This window comes from Pollicipes pollicipes, unplaced genomic scaffold (genome assembly GCF_011947565.3).
Source record: "Pollicipes pollicipes isolate AB1234 unplaced genomic scaffold, Ppol_2.1 Scaffold_3087;HRSCAF=3621_pilon_pilon_pilon, whole genome shotgun sequence".
NCBI classification, from domain to species: domain Eukaryota; kingdom Metazoa; phylum Arthropoda; class Thecostraca; order Pollicipedomorpha; family Pollicipedidae; genus Pollicipes; species Pollicipes pollicipes.
Genome location: NW_023596225.1, coordinates 22,221,160 through 22,235,032, shown reverse-complemented (window position 1 = coordinate 22,235,032; position 13,873 = coordinate 22,221,160). Strand labels below are relative to the sequence as shown.

At 54.2% G+C, this 13,873-nt stretch overlaps 2 protein-coding genes across 2 annotated transcripts; both read right to left on the bottom strand.

The window, feature by feature from the left end:
- Positions 1-713: 713 nt before the first annotated feature.
- LOC119089884 (rab3 GTPase-activating protein catalytic subunit) lies at positions 714-4,864 on the bottom strand. The gene is made up of 4 exons (XM_037212691.1): positions 4,746-4,864; positions 4,006-4,120; positions 3,096-3,287; positions 714-872 (listed from the first exon to the last, which is right to left on the bottom strand). The coding sequence occupies exons 1-4, from the start codon at positions 4,862-4,864 to the stop codon at positions 714-716; spliced, it is 585 nt and encodes a 194-aa protein (XP_037068586.1).
- Positions 4,865-6,181: 1,317 nt separating this feature from the next.
- Positions 6,182-8,838, bottom strand: LOC119089883 (rab3 GTPase-activating protein catalytic subunit). Its single transcript, XM_037212690.1, has 5 exons — positions 8,691-8,838; positions 8,059-8,234; positions 7,685-7,822; positions 6,806-6,899; positions 6,182-6,207 (listed from the first exon to the last, which is right to left on the bottom strand). The coding sequence occupies exons 1-5, from the start codon at positions 8,836-8,838 to the stop codon at positions 6,182-6,184; spliced, it is 582 nt and encodes a 193-aa protein (XP_037068585.1).
- Between the last annotated feature and the right edge of the window lie 5,035 nt (positions 8,839-13,873).

Genomic DNA, 13,873 nt, shown 5'->3' with positions numbered 1-13,873 from the left:
AGCCGAAAAAATCGACGAACAACATATGAACCACAGTTCAGTTATACAATTAAACACTACCCACCATTGCAGTTTTATATCTCTAACCACTCTCTGCAACTCACGAACATAAATGTAGAAGACACTTCGATACAGCACACATGTCTAGCAATGTAGCCCCACCCCTGTCGTCGCCTCACAGACGTACGCCGTTGGTTGGCCTCACCGACGCCCGCCGCCACGCTACCGGGGTCATCAGGACCCGGTTCCCGGCAGAGCACCAGCCGCCGCTCCGCAGACGGACACTCGTATGGAGTCGGGAGGCGCACCACCTCCCGGACCGAGAACTGGGCCCAGTCAGCTGTCCACACCGACCGCACTGGCCGTCCATCTGTCGCACGGGCAGCCGAGGTGAGCCGGGGTGAGCCGGGCCGCCGACCGCTGACCGCACAGGTCAGGCGGGCCGTAACAGCAGGCTGAGACTGACAGAGCGCCGCCGCACAGCCCCAGCCACACGTTCGGTGTCGTCCACGCAGCTCCGGCCACACAGCCCGTCCGGCCCGCGGGCTCTCCCGTCGCTCGCACCGCCGGCACATCGCACAGGGCGGAGGCGCTAGCCACCGACGACGACGTGTGACAGCGCGGCCCGGCCCCAGCCGGACGCGGCCCCGGCGGAGTCCCGCGGGGGACGGCGTCCTGCTGGCCGGGCCGGCCGGCTGCGGCGCCGCCTCCGGCTAGCTGAACATGGTGTCCTGGCTGAGCGAGGCTGTCACGCGGAAGAGCTGGTCGGAGATGAGGCAGCGCAGCCGCTGCGCCAGCGGCCGCGAGCCGGGCCCTGGACGGGCGCACGTCACGCGCAGGATGTACTCCTTGGTGACGGGCGGCGGCAGGCCCTGGTCCGGCTGCGGGTCAGGGGAGGCGGTCAGTGCGCGGCCTGGGGCGTCAGCAGCGCGGCGGCGGCCGTCCTAGTGTGGCCGACGCCCGCCCCGGTCGGTCGAACCGGAAGAGCCCGCTCATACACGTCACGCTCCACTGACAAAACTGTGACGGAGAGATCTGGAATGGTCAAACTCTGTGCAACGGCGACACAAACGGGGTTGTGCTCTCGCAACATGAGTTGGTGGGGCTGAGCAGTAAAACATGACGAAACTGACCCCCAAAATGCGCAATGAAACGCCTTTCTCCACGGATTTGGTCCACTTTCTTCTTGAAGAAAATAATTTCACTCCTGGTCAACGCCAATAAGCCAAAAAGGTCACAATATCACATATGTACAGAAACTGAACAAGAAAGGGTTCACAGCACATGAAAGCAGCTAGTTCTGCCGTGCAAAGGTAAAATCCCATGTGTCGATTTTTGGCCATTTTGCGTGTTTTACATTATCTGATTCGTCTACTCACGCTGAATTCGGTTATTTAGACCATCAGTTGAAATTTTCACAAACTTTTGGCCCTTTCTTTGAGCTAAAAGTTTCCGAAAATTTCGAATATTGGTTTAAACATTCGAATTCAGCAGGAGCAGACGAGTCAGATGACATAAAAACGCAAAATGGCCAGACATAAACATATGGGGACAGACATAAACATAAACCTTTGGCGGCAGAGTACCACAAACATATCTTTTTGGACCGCGATTTAATTTAAATACGGTGTGCACACACCATTCCAGAATTTGATTACTGGTAAGCGCGACCCAACATCATACCATGCCACTGACAATTTGGCCTGGACATATCACGTACCACATGGTCATGCACCGAGGGGGTAAAATGCTGTTTTCTTTCAACGTTATACGGTTATAACGGTTATAAGCGACGTTGCAGGCCGGGCGTGTCTTAAATGAACTATGCGAGACTATTCCACTGTGCGGCCGGGTCCGGTCCGACCATCACCTCTGGAAGCCAACAGTATTACAACCGCCGATCACAGTCTCGTGTAGCTTTTAAGCAACAACAAAGCGATTAACCAAAGCTGTGCTGTGCAAATGCCTAGACAACGGCATGGAAGCTGTTTGTTTGGCCACGCAGGACTTCCTGCAATATTGTGATATATAAGATTTTACCTTCCCCATTCAATAAGCAGGAAAGCATGCCGTTTTCAAACAGCCAGAAGATAAAGGACGCGAGCGAAAACAGGGTGTCTGTTCTGACGAGCTGGGATTGCAACGACACGAGACTAGCATGATTATGACGGGGAGGGGGGGGGGGGGAATACAAATGTATGCTCAGTAGCGTGGATCAGTGTCAGAAGACGGCTCCGTGCCCTCGTGCATAAGCCCTACCGCCGCTTGCATTCAGCATGCTTTTAGAAATGGCGTCCGTTCCCACTAATCATAGCAGTTGAAGACGCAATATCGTTTGAATAGGCCAATGCACCGCTTAAAGCTCGCTAACGGATCTCAAACTGTTCGACGCCGAAGGTAGTTGCTAACGGATCTCAAACTATTCGACGCCCAAGGTTAACGCCGTAAGCCGCAACTGAGATGAGAGCGGTCAATTACTCTTCTCGAGCAGATGCTGCATCGGTGGACCTCGGCCGTGAAATCATGATGACAAAAGACGTTTCAGCGCCGCAACCAAAGCTTCTGATATCCCTCGCCGCAAGAATTGTGGCTTCATACGCTTAGTTTTGAAGCATCGTCCGCACAACACCGCCTAGCAACTCTGCCGTCCGCCGTCGCCTCACACTCACACGCCACACGGGACGTCTTACTGCTAAAATATGAACCAAGAGTGATATGCTATGGGGTCATAAGGCCGCAAATCGGCACACAGCACATTCGCATGGACAGCTGACAGGGAATGGATGCTCACTTTGTAATGCAAGCAATCTCCTGGAAACATTTGAAAGCACGGGGACAAGACAGTCACAGTATGGAAATCCGTCGAATGATCGAGCTGAAAAATGGCGTGACTGGCATGTCAAAAGCTGAACTACGTTAAGTGAGTCAAGACCAATTATATTATCTTATATTTATTTATCATATATCTTAAATAAATATTATAAAGATTAAATCTTAAAGACTTAAAGACTATATATTAAAAAATTACGCCACGGCTTGGTTGCTCAGCTGCACGCAGGCCCTGGCTGAACGTGCACCACTCGGCACACACCGACCTGTCTGGCAGTCAGCATCTTCTCGAGATGGCGGGCAGCACCTCCGTTGGCACCGCCCGGCACCGCCACCTCAGCGCCACCTATCAGCTGCTGCACAAACTTGTCCTTGTCCTGGACGCCCTCCAGCTTCAGCACCAGCGAGCGGCGCCTCAGCACGTGATGCTCACACCGGGCTAGCAGCTCACCCACCGCCTGTGAGAACCACCCACCACACCCACACGGCGCTCTCACCACGTCAAGGCGTTACCTCAAGGGAGCACAGCAGCGCCACAATCCCTCCGGATGGCGACAGCGTGCGAAACGGGCCCAATGACAACGCCGCTGGCAGGTGGTCGTTTGGGGTGCAGGCACTTCACATGCAACTCACTTCCAAGAACTACACAAAGCATTATCATAGAGCTACGAGTGTTCAATATAATACAAAGTGCAGCGAGCCTATTCTGCATTGGTTGTCTCCACTAGGATATCACGGTTCTGGCCAGATCACTCCATAACTCCCAAAAACTTGGCTCCAAATGGCCCAGTTCGTCCTCCCATCTTTCCCAACCCATCCACACTCAGTCATGGCCTTAAGAGTCATGGGACGTCAATGTCATATACCGAACGTTTAATGACGAGGGATCCTCGGCGCAACGTCTGGATGGAGTGCACATAGTGGTAAAATGAATTGGCGCCTGTAAATACAACAAAACACCCACCCCCCCCCAAAAAAAAGAGATATAAGCAGGTTACAAAAAGAAGAGATATAAGCAGGTTTCACCCCAGATTCTGCTCACTCTTTTCTCCGAGTAGTGGAGAGGGAAAAGTTGGAGACCACACCCCAACAGAACAATAGACCCCTGAGTTCACCCTAGCCCGCCGGGACAGGTCGGATCCCGGGCGGGCTCCAGGTGCAGTGCAGGTCACGCACGCTATAGGCGCTGGCCTCCCAGTCAGCCTTGGCGGCCGACTGCAGACGGCGGGCCGCCTCTCCCAGCTGCTGCCCCACCGCGGCAAGGTCATCAGGCTCCAATTCTTCCACCAACCTATAGATGGCAGCGTGGTAGATGACAGGCGCCAGCTGTGAAGCAGAGCATATTACCAACTACGGAGGGCCGTAAGCAGGCACACGGAGCAAGATATACCCGATCATCGAGCAAACGTCCCAGTCAATTCGAGCCCAGCATTGAGGACTGCCTACATCAGTTTCACGGAGTAAACGTTAGAACAGAACACTATAAGGGAACGCTAGAAGGAATGGCAACCTTTGCACTGGTTCGTGAAATATAAATATTTATAGCACCAAGCATCTGAATATCGTGTCGTCGTATGACTGCCTTGACACCAAGTGAAAGCAGTGGATGACCTCCAAACGGCGGGGCCAGCCCGTACACAGGTGTCCGGATGGCCCCTGCCTGGTGCGGTGACTGACGTGACTTCCACACCTTCTGCGGCGCGGCGCCGCGGACGGGGTGGAGGTCACGTGTCCCGTCTCTGTTACAGCTCCGCTCTGACCCGGCCCACGGACGTGTCACACACAGCGTCACGGCCGTCTGCCAGGCTGGGGCGCATCACAACAGCGCGTGACAGCCGCAGCAGGTTGGCCCGCGTCGGCCCCGCCGCCGGCGCCGACTGACCAGCTGCAGCAGGCGGCCGGGCGCCGGCTCCGACAGCTGGTGCAGCAGCCGCTCAGCCTCGCGCGTCTCGTCGAACAGCCGCCGCTGGCGCCGCGCCGGCACCGGCTTGCAGGTGGCCCACGCCTCCTGCCACAGGTTGTCCTTGATGCGCATGCGCGCGCTCAGCTCGCCTGGCCGCGGAGAGGGCGGGCGCTCAGCGACGGCGGCCCGGCGGACACGCACGAGGCGTGCACGCGGCCAGCACACGCAAAGCCGGCGGAAGGCACACTGGAGCTGACGGCCCTGTCCGGACTGATACAACACAACGCCAACGGGAACCTACACCTGGGAGCATACGCCAGATGAACGTCTGGCACAGGGTGATGGGATATATCTCCAATGGAGGCGTACATCTGGGCCCAGTTCCCTATTGACTTTCGGCCCGAGCTCCGGCCACTGAGGTGGTGTCATAGATACACGCCAATGGGGAGCGCCCTGAACACGCGTCTGGGTGACTCGCTGACTACCGTTCGCTCGGGTGGGGGTCAATTTGAGCTCTGAGGTTTTAGAAGACAACAAATCTTAAGGGTGGCTGGCGTGTATGTGTATTCACTTATGCCAAAATTTGACGTTCCTATGCCGTGACCTTCGGGTCAAATAAGGTCAAACAAGAGAAAACTCCAGATTGGTATCCAAAGTGCCTCCATACCTCCCCACGCAACCGCCTTGAGCCTGCATACCTGTTCTAAGCAAAAGACTGCTCTGATTTTGGAACTTCGTGGAGCGTCAAGGATTACGCCAGGCGACACGTTCTTAAAACCACACATTGATCTGAGACATTTTAGGTCAGTGAAATTCTCTGACCTTTAAAGTCCATGGACGACATCAAATACAGCCTCTGTCGCCAAACAACTCCAAATGAACATCAGCAACATGAGCACAACAGCGCCTTTTTCTGGAGAGCCCACTAAAGCATGCTCTCCAGAAAAAGGCGGTTAACTTTGACCTCGGTTCAACCTTTACACCTGAACCCAAGATCGATAGAATTCTCGTAACCATACATTAAATTGTCTGATCGTCCAAGAAGCTTTTTCAAAGATGTATGGCCTCGTTTGACACGGTTGTCGCATTTGATTCTCTAGAAATTGTCTTTGCTGACAGCTACGGCCTGAGTTAGACCTACCATAGGTCAGCGACCTTCGAAAGTATACCTATCTTTCATACCAAAGGATCCGCTACTGAAATGGCTACAGCTATGCAACATTTAGCGCGGCTTCACCGCGCCTTTTGGAAATGATTGTAGAAAAACCACCTTTGGAGGGTCAACTTGACCGCTCACACACGAGCGCCTAGTAACTACAAATATGGGCGCAGGTAAAATCAGCTGATCCAACGCCCTGTAGACATATAGTGTGCAGGAATGACGCACTTGAGTGCTATACGACTAACATTTATTGGCAAGCAATCTGTAGCTAGGGACATCACTACCGATCACACTTTCCACACGAGATCGTAGCCTGCCCATTGGCCGTCAACGTCAATAGCGCACCAACCGTTACTATGCGTTGATATCCCAGTAACGACACCTTACTTGTAAACAAGAGCATTCACTTCGCCTCTCGGTCGAGTAGGGAATGGGCTTGGATCGTGACGTCATCTGTAAGTTATGAAGCACGGGGCTCTGCAGACGTCAGCTGATGGCTCGGTGACGACTGACTGGGTGCGTCACCAACGGGGACATGCACCTGGCACTTGTATAAGGTGGCCAATGCCAAATAGAAATGCCGCATTTAGGGCAAGCTGGATAATGCTGGGAAAAGATATACTCCTTTACAAACATGAGTGACAGGCTGCAAAAAGTGAAAGTGGAGTCGACCCAGTGCAAAGCGCTAAGATCCAACTTGATTGCCACCCGGGTTTCAGTGGGTGATGGTGATCATGACGATCCAAGCTCTCGGAAATGTCAATCATTCGTTTTTCCAGGAATCAAGCTTGTTACGTGGGCAAGGCAAGCCACCCGTGCCAACCTTTCCATGCAAGCGATGCGAGCTACCCCACGAAAGCCCTTGTGCAGCGATCGGGGCGGTGCAGCGGTCTGAGCTGCCTGCGCCGTACCTGTCTGGCCCGACGGGTCCGTCTCATCCTGCACCCAGTCGCTGGGCGAGTACCAGCGCACGAAGTCGGCCAGCGTGCTGCCCGGGTTGGCGGCCTGCGGACGGCGGGTGGTGTCTCAGCCACCGGCGCTCACGGCGCTCAGGACCGGGCCGTCACGCGCCAGCCCACCGGCGGACGACAGACCACGGACGCGCCAGCAGCGGGAGGCAGACCCGTGGGTCGAGCCCAGCCGACGAAACGTCTCGGCACCGCACGACACCGTACATGCTCCTCAGCTTCGTCTAGCTGGCAGGCCGAGAACACTAGCCTACAGACTACTTCGCACCACCTTCCCGGAGCGGCCAGCCTCCTCACGGCAGGCTACACTGACCACGGACTCTGACGACACCGCGCTCGCTGCCCACCGGACCGGAACATCGCCCAGTGCGGCGGTGCTCGCCGGCCCGCTGTGATAACAGAGGTGATACGCGGCCAGGCCCGTCACTGATGGGGTGATTACCAGCACAGGCTTTCGATGGGCGCCGCGATGATAACAGGCGGGGATCAGGCCATCATGTACATCGTTAGTCAGCGTACCGTCTTGAAGGCTTAACGAAGGTGTGATGTTGAGGCACTGGACGAGCCACAGAGGCGTGCAATCCTAATAGGCCTTGATATACCATCACATTCGGTAGCAGGAAACGCAAACACGTAGACTATTCTGTATTCTATTTACAGCATGCTTCTAGCTGTTCGCTTGCCCGTCAAGAGAGCCGGTCCCTTACTGAACACATACTGCTATGGAGGATGTCATGGCGTACAAGTAATGCAACACTGCCGGCAGATCTGCGAGTGCTCAGCAGTGACCCGTCGCGTCAGAGGTCGGCGCCGGCGACTCACCTTGAAAGACTCCATGTCGGAGGTGAGCGACGCGCCCATCATGCGCGCCCGCAGCTGCGCACCCTCGGCGTCGGTGCCCAGGCTGACCAGCACCTCCGACTGCTCCTGCTGCCGGTCCTCCGTCACCGGCGCCACGTCCTGCCGCGGGAGCGCACCGCACGCGTGACGTCACAGCCAGCTCGAGGGGGGGGACTCTGACGTACCCATCCAACCGCGACGCGGTGGCCGGCCAACAGGTGACTGGTCGTCTTCAACAGTCCAGCCTGCTGCCGCGCTCTGCGCGCGGCCCAGCCATCGACCGGCCAGCTCCCTGGCGCCACCTACACACAGAATCTCGCACTGCAGTGTGCCGCAGGTGGCGCTATGGGGCTCACCTGCGTCACCGGGATGTACATGCGCTCGCCGGTCTCGAGCAGGCGGAGCGCGCCGCACGGTTTCAAACGGCCCTCGGGCTGGTTCCAGGGCGCCCGCCGCTGTCGACTCGAGTCCGGCTCACTGGCGCTATCCTCCGCCGCGTCGAAGAACTCCTCCTCCTCCTCGTCGGCCTCCGCTGGCGGAGAGGCGAGGGACGGTCGGCGGACGCGGCTCGTCTGACCACAGCAGTGGCCGCTGCCGGGCTGCCGGCGGTCAGCCTGCTGGCTCGGGGTCCCAGTCCGATGACGGTCCGCTCACTAGTGCGGGCGTCAGATCAGACGGCTTGTGACTCAAGTATGTTGCTAGTGACACACCTCACAGCGACAATGGATCAGTCCTATGGCCTGGGACAAGGCAACTAGGGATCAGGCCAAGTGAATACATCAGAGCAGACGGAATTGACAATTGCTAATGAACTGAAATGGAGCACGAACTTCCCGGCCGATCGAAAGGACAGACAGAATGCGCATGGCATGGCACGGAGCGACCAGCACGCCAAATCTCAGCAAGGCGCTTCCACTGGTCCCAACCACGAGCCAGCTACGAAGGACAGCGCGTGCCGGGACTCCGCAGGCGTGCCCCGGTAAAGTACCTCTGGCGTCGCCGCTGTCCAGAGCATCCTGGGCGGTCTTCATGCCCTGCGCCCGCTTCTGAATGCAGCAGTTCAGCATCTGCGAGGGGACAGGGCCCGCATCAAGCGCCAGGCGCAGCGTGGCGTCCTGTTTCCGACGCACAGACATCGGTGCGGCACTGTAGGAACGAGCCCAGTCCACTTGGAGAAGACGGGAACGAGCCCAGTCCACGGCTCAATTAGAGCTCCGATACGAGGAGCGATCGAGCACGCGACGCCCCATTCCTACGCTAATTCGAGATTGTGAGCATCCATAACGGCCAAATAGCGGTTAGTCGACCGATCCCTTGTCGATGCGCTCATTTGGAATGTCTGGCACGCCATAACGAGCCCCGGTCGATATTTATGGGAAATGACGTCCCGGACGGCCCGGCATATGTCGACAATAGATCACAACGGGATAGACCCGACAGCTTGCGGGGTGATGGGCGTGTTCCGACATCCAAAACACCCGCAATCAATATACACTTCACTGACACACGCACCATGAGAGCTGTTGAATTTCCCAGCATTACATGGGTCCGTGAAATTGAGATGGCTGCAATCTGAATGAATTGTTACAGACAGCATCACTTTACTTTGCATCGCTGTTGAGTGAACGGAAGGTCACGCGGCACCCACCGCTTCAAAGGCGGCTATTCTTGCCGAAGGATGCCTTATGGAATACCTTCATGGCCCGCACGTAATCACGCGCAGGCACCCGATATAGCCCACACGAATGTTTGCACGCGACCAAGCCACGCCAGTCCCACGAATCCGGGAACAGTGAGTCACGCATCCCGTGGACGTCCACAAAGCGGCGATCCTTTAGCTTGCGCTATTGCGGCGCGGCAGGTGTCCACCGGTCGTGAATGGCGGACGCGTGTGAGTCAGCGAGGCGGGATGAGTCAGTGGCTTCCTCTGAGCGGCTCCGGAGACGAGGGCAGACGGCCAGCCGGCGCCAGAGAGACGCGGGGACGCGGCAGCGGCCTGGCGCAGGCCGGCGCCGTCTGAGGCGGCGGCGGAGACCGGCGCCGTCTGAGAGGCGACGGCGCAGGCCGGTGCCGTCTGAGGCGGCGGCGCACGCCGGTGCCGTCTGAGGCGGCGGCGCACGCCGGTGCCGTCTGAGGCGGCAGCGCACGCCGGTGCCGTCTGAGGCGGCGGCGCAGGCCGGTGCCGTCTGAGGCGGCGGCGCACGCCGGTGCCGTCTGAGGCGGCGGCGAGCACTGATACGGGACGGCTGGCCGCCAGCTACGGCCCGCTCGCTAAGACGGGACGCGAGTGTAGTAGGGACTGTTCATCGGGGTGACGAGCTGACAGACAGGAAGCGTCTGTCGTGTGCTATGTTACTGTTCCATGCCGATGCGATCGAAAATCCCAAATCAATAGGTCAAAGGCAGGCAGGGTGGCTTCAGCCTTCTACCATGGGCTCCAGTCCGTTCCCATTTTGAGAAAGCAGTCGGCAAATCCGGAAAGAAACCCGTTTGCTGGCGTATCCTGTTTGTAAGCCCGTCATTATCCACCACTTACCCCCACCCCCCAACCAACTTATTTGAAAAAAACTACGCACCTGCAGGCAATCAAGAGACGGCAATCGTTACAGGGAGCAGCGCTGATCGAATACTGAGTTCACATCTGTAAAACAGGAGCGAGAATAGCACAGTGCTCTCTGAGGATAGCAATGAATTAGCCCAATCAACTATTTCCCGCAACTCTAATTTGTTGCGGGCAGCGCATAGCTTAGCAAGGTGTTCGCAGAATGTATGCCGAAAGAATGTCGACCTGGACAGAAAGAAAACACGGCAAAAAAGGCTAAAGAGATCAAGGTTGGACTCCTGGCAAACAGGAAAGAGGGATTTTGATTATACGAAGCAGAACTAAGGGACTATCTTTATTCATGCAACCAACGCCCAACCGTTTCACTGCTTCGAGCTTTCTGCCTTACTGTGTCACCAGCTTAGTCGCGCGGCTAGCCAACTTGGAAACGTGATTTTTACTATAACACTTCGGCGTCTGGATGAAAATCTCTGCAGAAAACAGCGGTGGCTCCAGTTTCCATGAACTGACTTTCGGGTTGACTACACCAAACGTCCGCTTGAAATTACATAAATTTTAACTTACAATGGAAAATAATCCATTCAAGGAACACAAAAAGCATAGGTTTCCTTCGCTAAAGGGTGCAGGAAAGAATTCTGCCAGAACATACGAACGTGCACCGAGTTCTGCTCCAATAACCACGCAGCTAAACGCGTTAACATTCGAAACATATGCATTAAGTGACCGGGACCTGTACTTAAAAGCCGGAACTGCTTGCAGATAACATCACCCTACCACCAGACTCACAATAAATTTCATAGCTAGCTGTTGCGTGCTGGTAAGTGTAGTTTACTGGCATATTTGTTCAAGCAATACTTTATCACACGATATATTTCACCGGCATACGCGGGACACCATGCCGTACCAGTGAAGCATAACTGAAGCTGTGCCAATCTGTTAAGAGCAGACCGAGGGAGCTCTGTTTCAGCCATAATACAATTTTCCAGTTCAGTGGCCCAGTCCAGTCTCACCGCACTGCCTCACAATGCAGACCGAGGAACATTGGGTGTTGCGGGGATGGGGGAGGGGGCAAGGCCATGTCCCACTTTCCATGAAGGCTTAACACTAGCCCCACGGTGATACATGAAGACAATTAACTTCAACAGTGCTTCCCTCCTCTTGCCGAGGCCGACTGATTTTTCCGAAATTTACACGCACGTACTTTACATGTTCATCACCAAGCCCAAATATCATACATGCCTACGGGACGCGTCGCCATTGGGGCTTCGCAAACCACACAGCTGCTGAGGCTATATGGCGTCACCTGCGTCTCACCCTGCCAGGAAGGGTGGGCACCGCGGGGGATCAGGCCCCGTACTGCTTTTGCGCACTGGTTTTCTTTGGCTTTCCAAACGCGTGGCTCATCCACAACACTGCTGGTAAGCCCACGGCTACAATATTTAATTCATTCTGCGGCGATGCAGCATCAAATAAAAACAAATTCTAACGAACGTTACGAAAATGCATTGAGGAAGACGCATGCAAAATAAGAAGAGACCATTCACCTAACACGTGCCCGGGTGGCCGGCTTGATACCCTTCGCTCGGGTAGGGGGTCAGTTTGACCCCCTGAGATCTCGGGAACTAAGACAGCTAGAGACACCAGGTTTACAGAGTGTATTAACCTGTACGTGAACTCATTAAGGTCAAAGTTTCAGATTCCTAGATCGTGACCTTCGGATCAAACAAGGTAAAAAAGGTCAAGTTCCAGGTTGGTCTCCAAAATGCCCCCAGAACCTAGATAACCGCTTCTATGCAAAAGTTCGCATACTCATTTAAAGTCAGTGACCTTGTTTGACCTTTTAAAGGCCAAGGTGACCAAAATCATACAAAATTGCTTTGAATTCTGCATCTGACTGAGCGAAAAAGATTACACTAAGCAGTATGTTCCTAAAACAAAATGTTGACCTGGGTCATTTTAGGTCAATGATCTATTCTGACCTTTAAAACGTTCATGGAAGATGTATAATGCGCCTCCTGCTACCAATAAATTCGAAATGAGCACCACAAAATATCCCATACAGCAGGCCCTGCAGGAGCAAAACAGGTCGGTTTTGACCTTGGTGTGACCTTCATACCTGACCTCAGGTCGATTCAGTTTGCTCATTCAACTGTTGTGTTGCCTAAGAAAGCATCTCAGAGATGTGTGGCTTCGTCTAACACTCCGTTGTTGGATCAGATTAAAGGATTCCCTTGAAATTGCCTTCGCTGAAACCATTTCCCGAATTTGACCTGTCATAAGGTCAGCGACATTACGAGGTACATCTAAATTTTTGATGTCAAACGATCCGCTATTCAATGGTCTACAGCTATGCAAAATTTGGCTCGGCTACGCCACGCCGTTCGGAAATCATTCAGGAAAAATCTTCGGAGGGGATCAATTTGACCCCAACCCGAGCGCGTGGTAAAAACGTCACCATCTACAATGAAGTTAAATCATGAGAGCATCAGTAAAACCTGTCTCGTTAATTGTTCAAAGAGGAAACAAGCATGCACCTGATTAAGCGAACATAAACGTAGTTCATGACATTCAGCCACATTACCCGCGAGACACCCAAAAGCCACAAGCCTGTTTACATTCATTTATGACACAATGGGCCGCGTGCGTTCACAAGTCTGACGAACTGAATGCAGCAAGGTGATAACAACTTTGAAGACGGACGAGAATAATGCCATACCATAACCTAAACGCGCAGGATGAAAGGAAACGCAACATAACAGCTCAACAGCTTTTAAGAAATATTGCCCTCGCAAAACATTACTATTGCGCTGACATAATCATCCCAATATGTTGACAAACTACATAGGTAATACGGGAATGTCATTAAATTTACATTCACAAGTGTAGTTGATGTTGTACGGAACTATTCAAAATTGCTATGGCCGAGAAGAGGTGACCGCTGTTGATGTAAATACCGCAGGTGTTTACTGACCGAGTCAAAGTAGACACTAAAGACGAGAGGCCAATACGGTCGCATGTCAAAACGTTTTCATTAAGAAGAAATTTGAGTTGCGATAACAGCGTGAGCTGCACCCCTATTTCAAGAACGCAAATTCAATTTAAATTTTTCATAACTCTGGGGTGGTACAGCACACACAAGACCCGGCTTGTAGCTCAACCCTGCCAAACTGTACAGCAGAGGCGAAAGAACAACAAAAATGCAACCGCGGAGGATCTGATAACAGAATGCAGGTGCAGCAGATGGGTATAGGTGACATAGATACCTCCACACAGCATGCTAGAAGGCAAGTGGAGGGGTTAAACCAAGCCACGGGTCTCCTCGTGGCAGTCAAAAACACCTACATTCGCGCTATTCATGTTTGATTTAAATGCCATGACACCAAATTTGGCAACTGACCGCACACGAACCGCGTCCCCTGGCCCGAGATTTGACGAAGGGCCTGGCGCTACGCTACAGGTCGGACGGGTCCTCCCTGACTGTGATCCCGAGGAGAGCGGCAGGACACAGAACCCCCGGGAGCGGTGAACTCAAACCAACACATGTGTGGGGAGGGGCATCGAAAGACTTTAATTAAAATAAAGGGCAAGGCATGAATCAAAAGTGAGCC

Excerpts from the sequence above, each read along its gene's own strand:
- LOC119089884 (XM_037212691.1), bottom strand. The coding sequence starts at position 4,864 with ATGCGCATCAAGGACAACCTGTGGCAGGAGGCGTGGGCCACCTGCAAG. Across the intron at positions 3,288-4,005 it reads GGGAGGCCAGCGCCTATAGC|GCGGTGGGTGAGCTGCTAGC; the intron begins GTGCGTGACCTG and ends TGGTTCTCACAG. Across the intron at positions 873-3,095 it reads AGATGCTGACTGCCAGACAG|GGCCTGCCGCCGCCCGTCAC; the intron begins GTCGGTGTGTGC and ends CAGCCGGACCAG.
- LOC119089883 (XM_037212690.1), bottom strand. The coding sequence starts at position 8,838 with ATGTCTGTGCGTCGGAAACAGGACGCCACGCTGCGCCTGGCGCTTGAT. Across the intron at positions 7,823-8,058 it reads TGTACATCCCGGTGACGCAG|GACGTGGCGCCGGTGACGGA; the intron begins GTGAGCCCCATA and ends CTCCCGCGGCAG. Across the intron at positions 6,900-7,684 it reads CCGACATGGAGTCTTTCAAG|GCCGCCAACCCGGGCAGCAC; the intron begins GTGAGTCGCCGG and ends CGCCGTCCGCAG.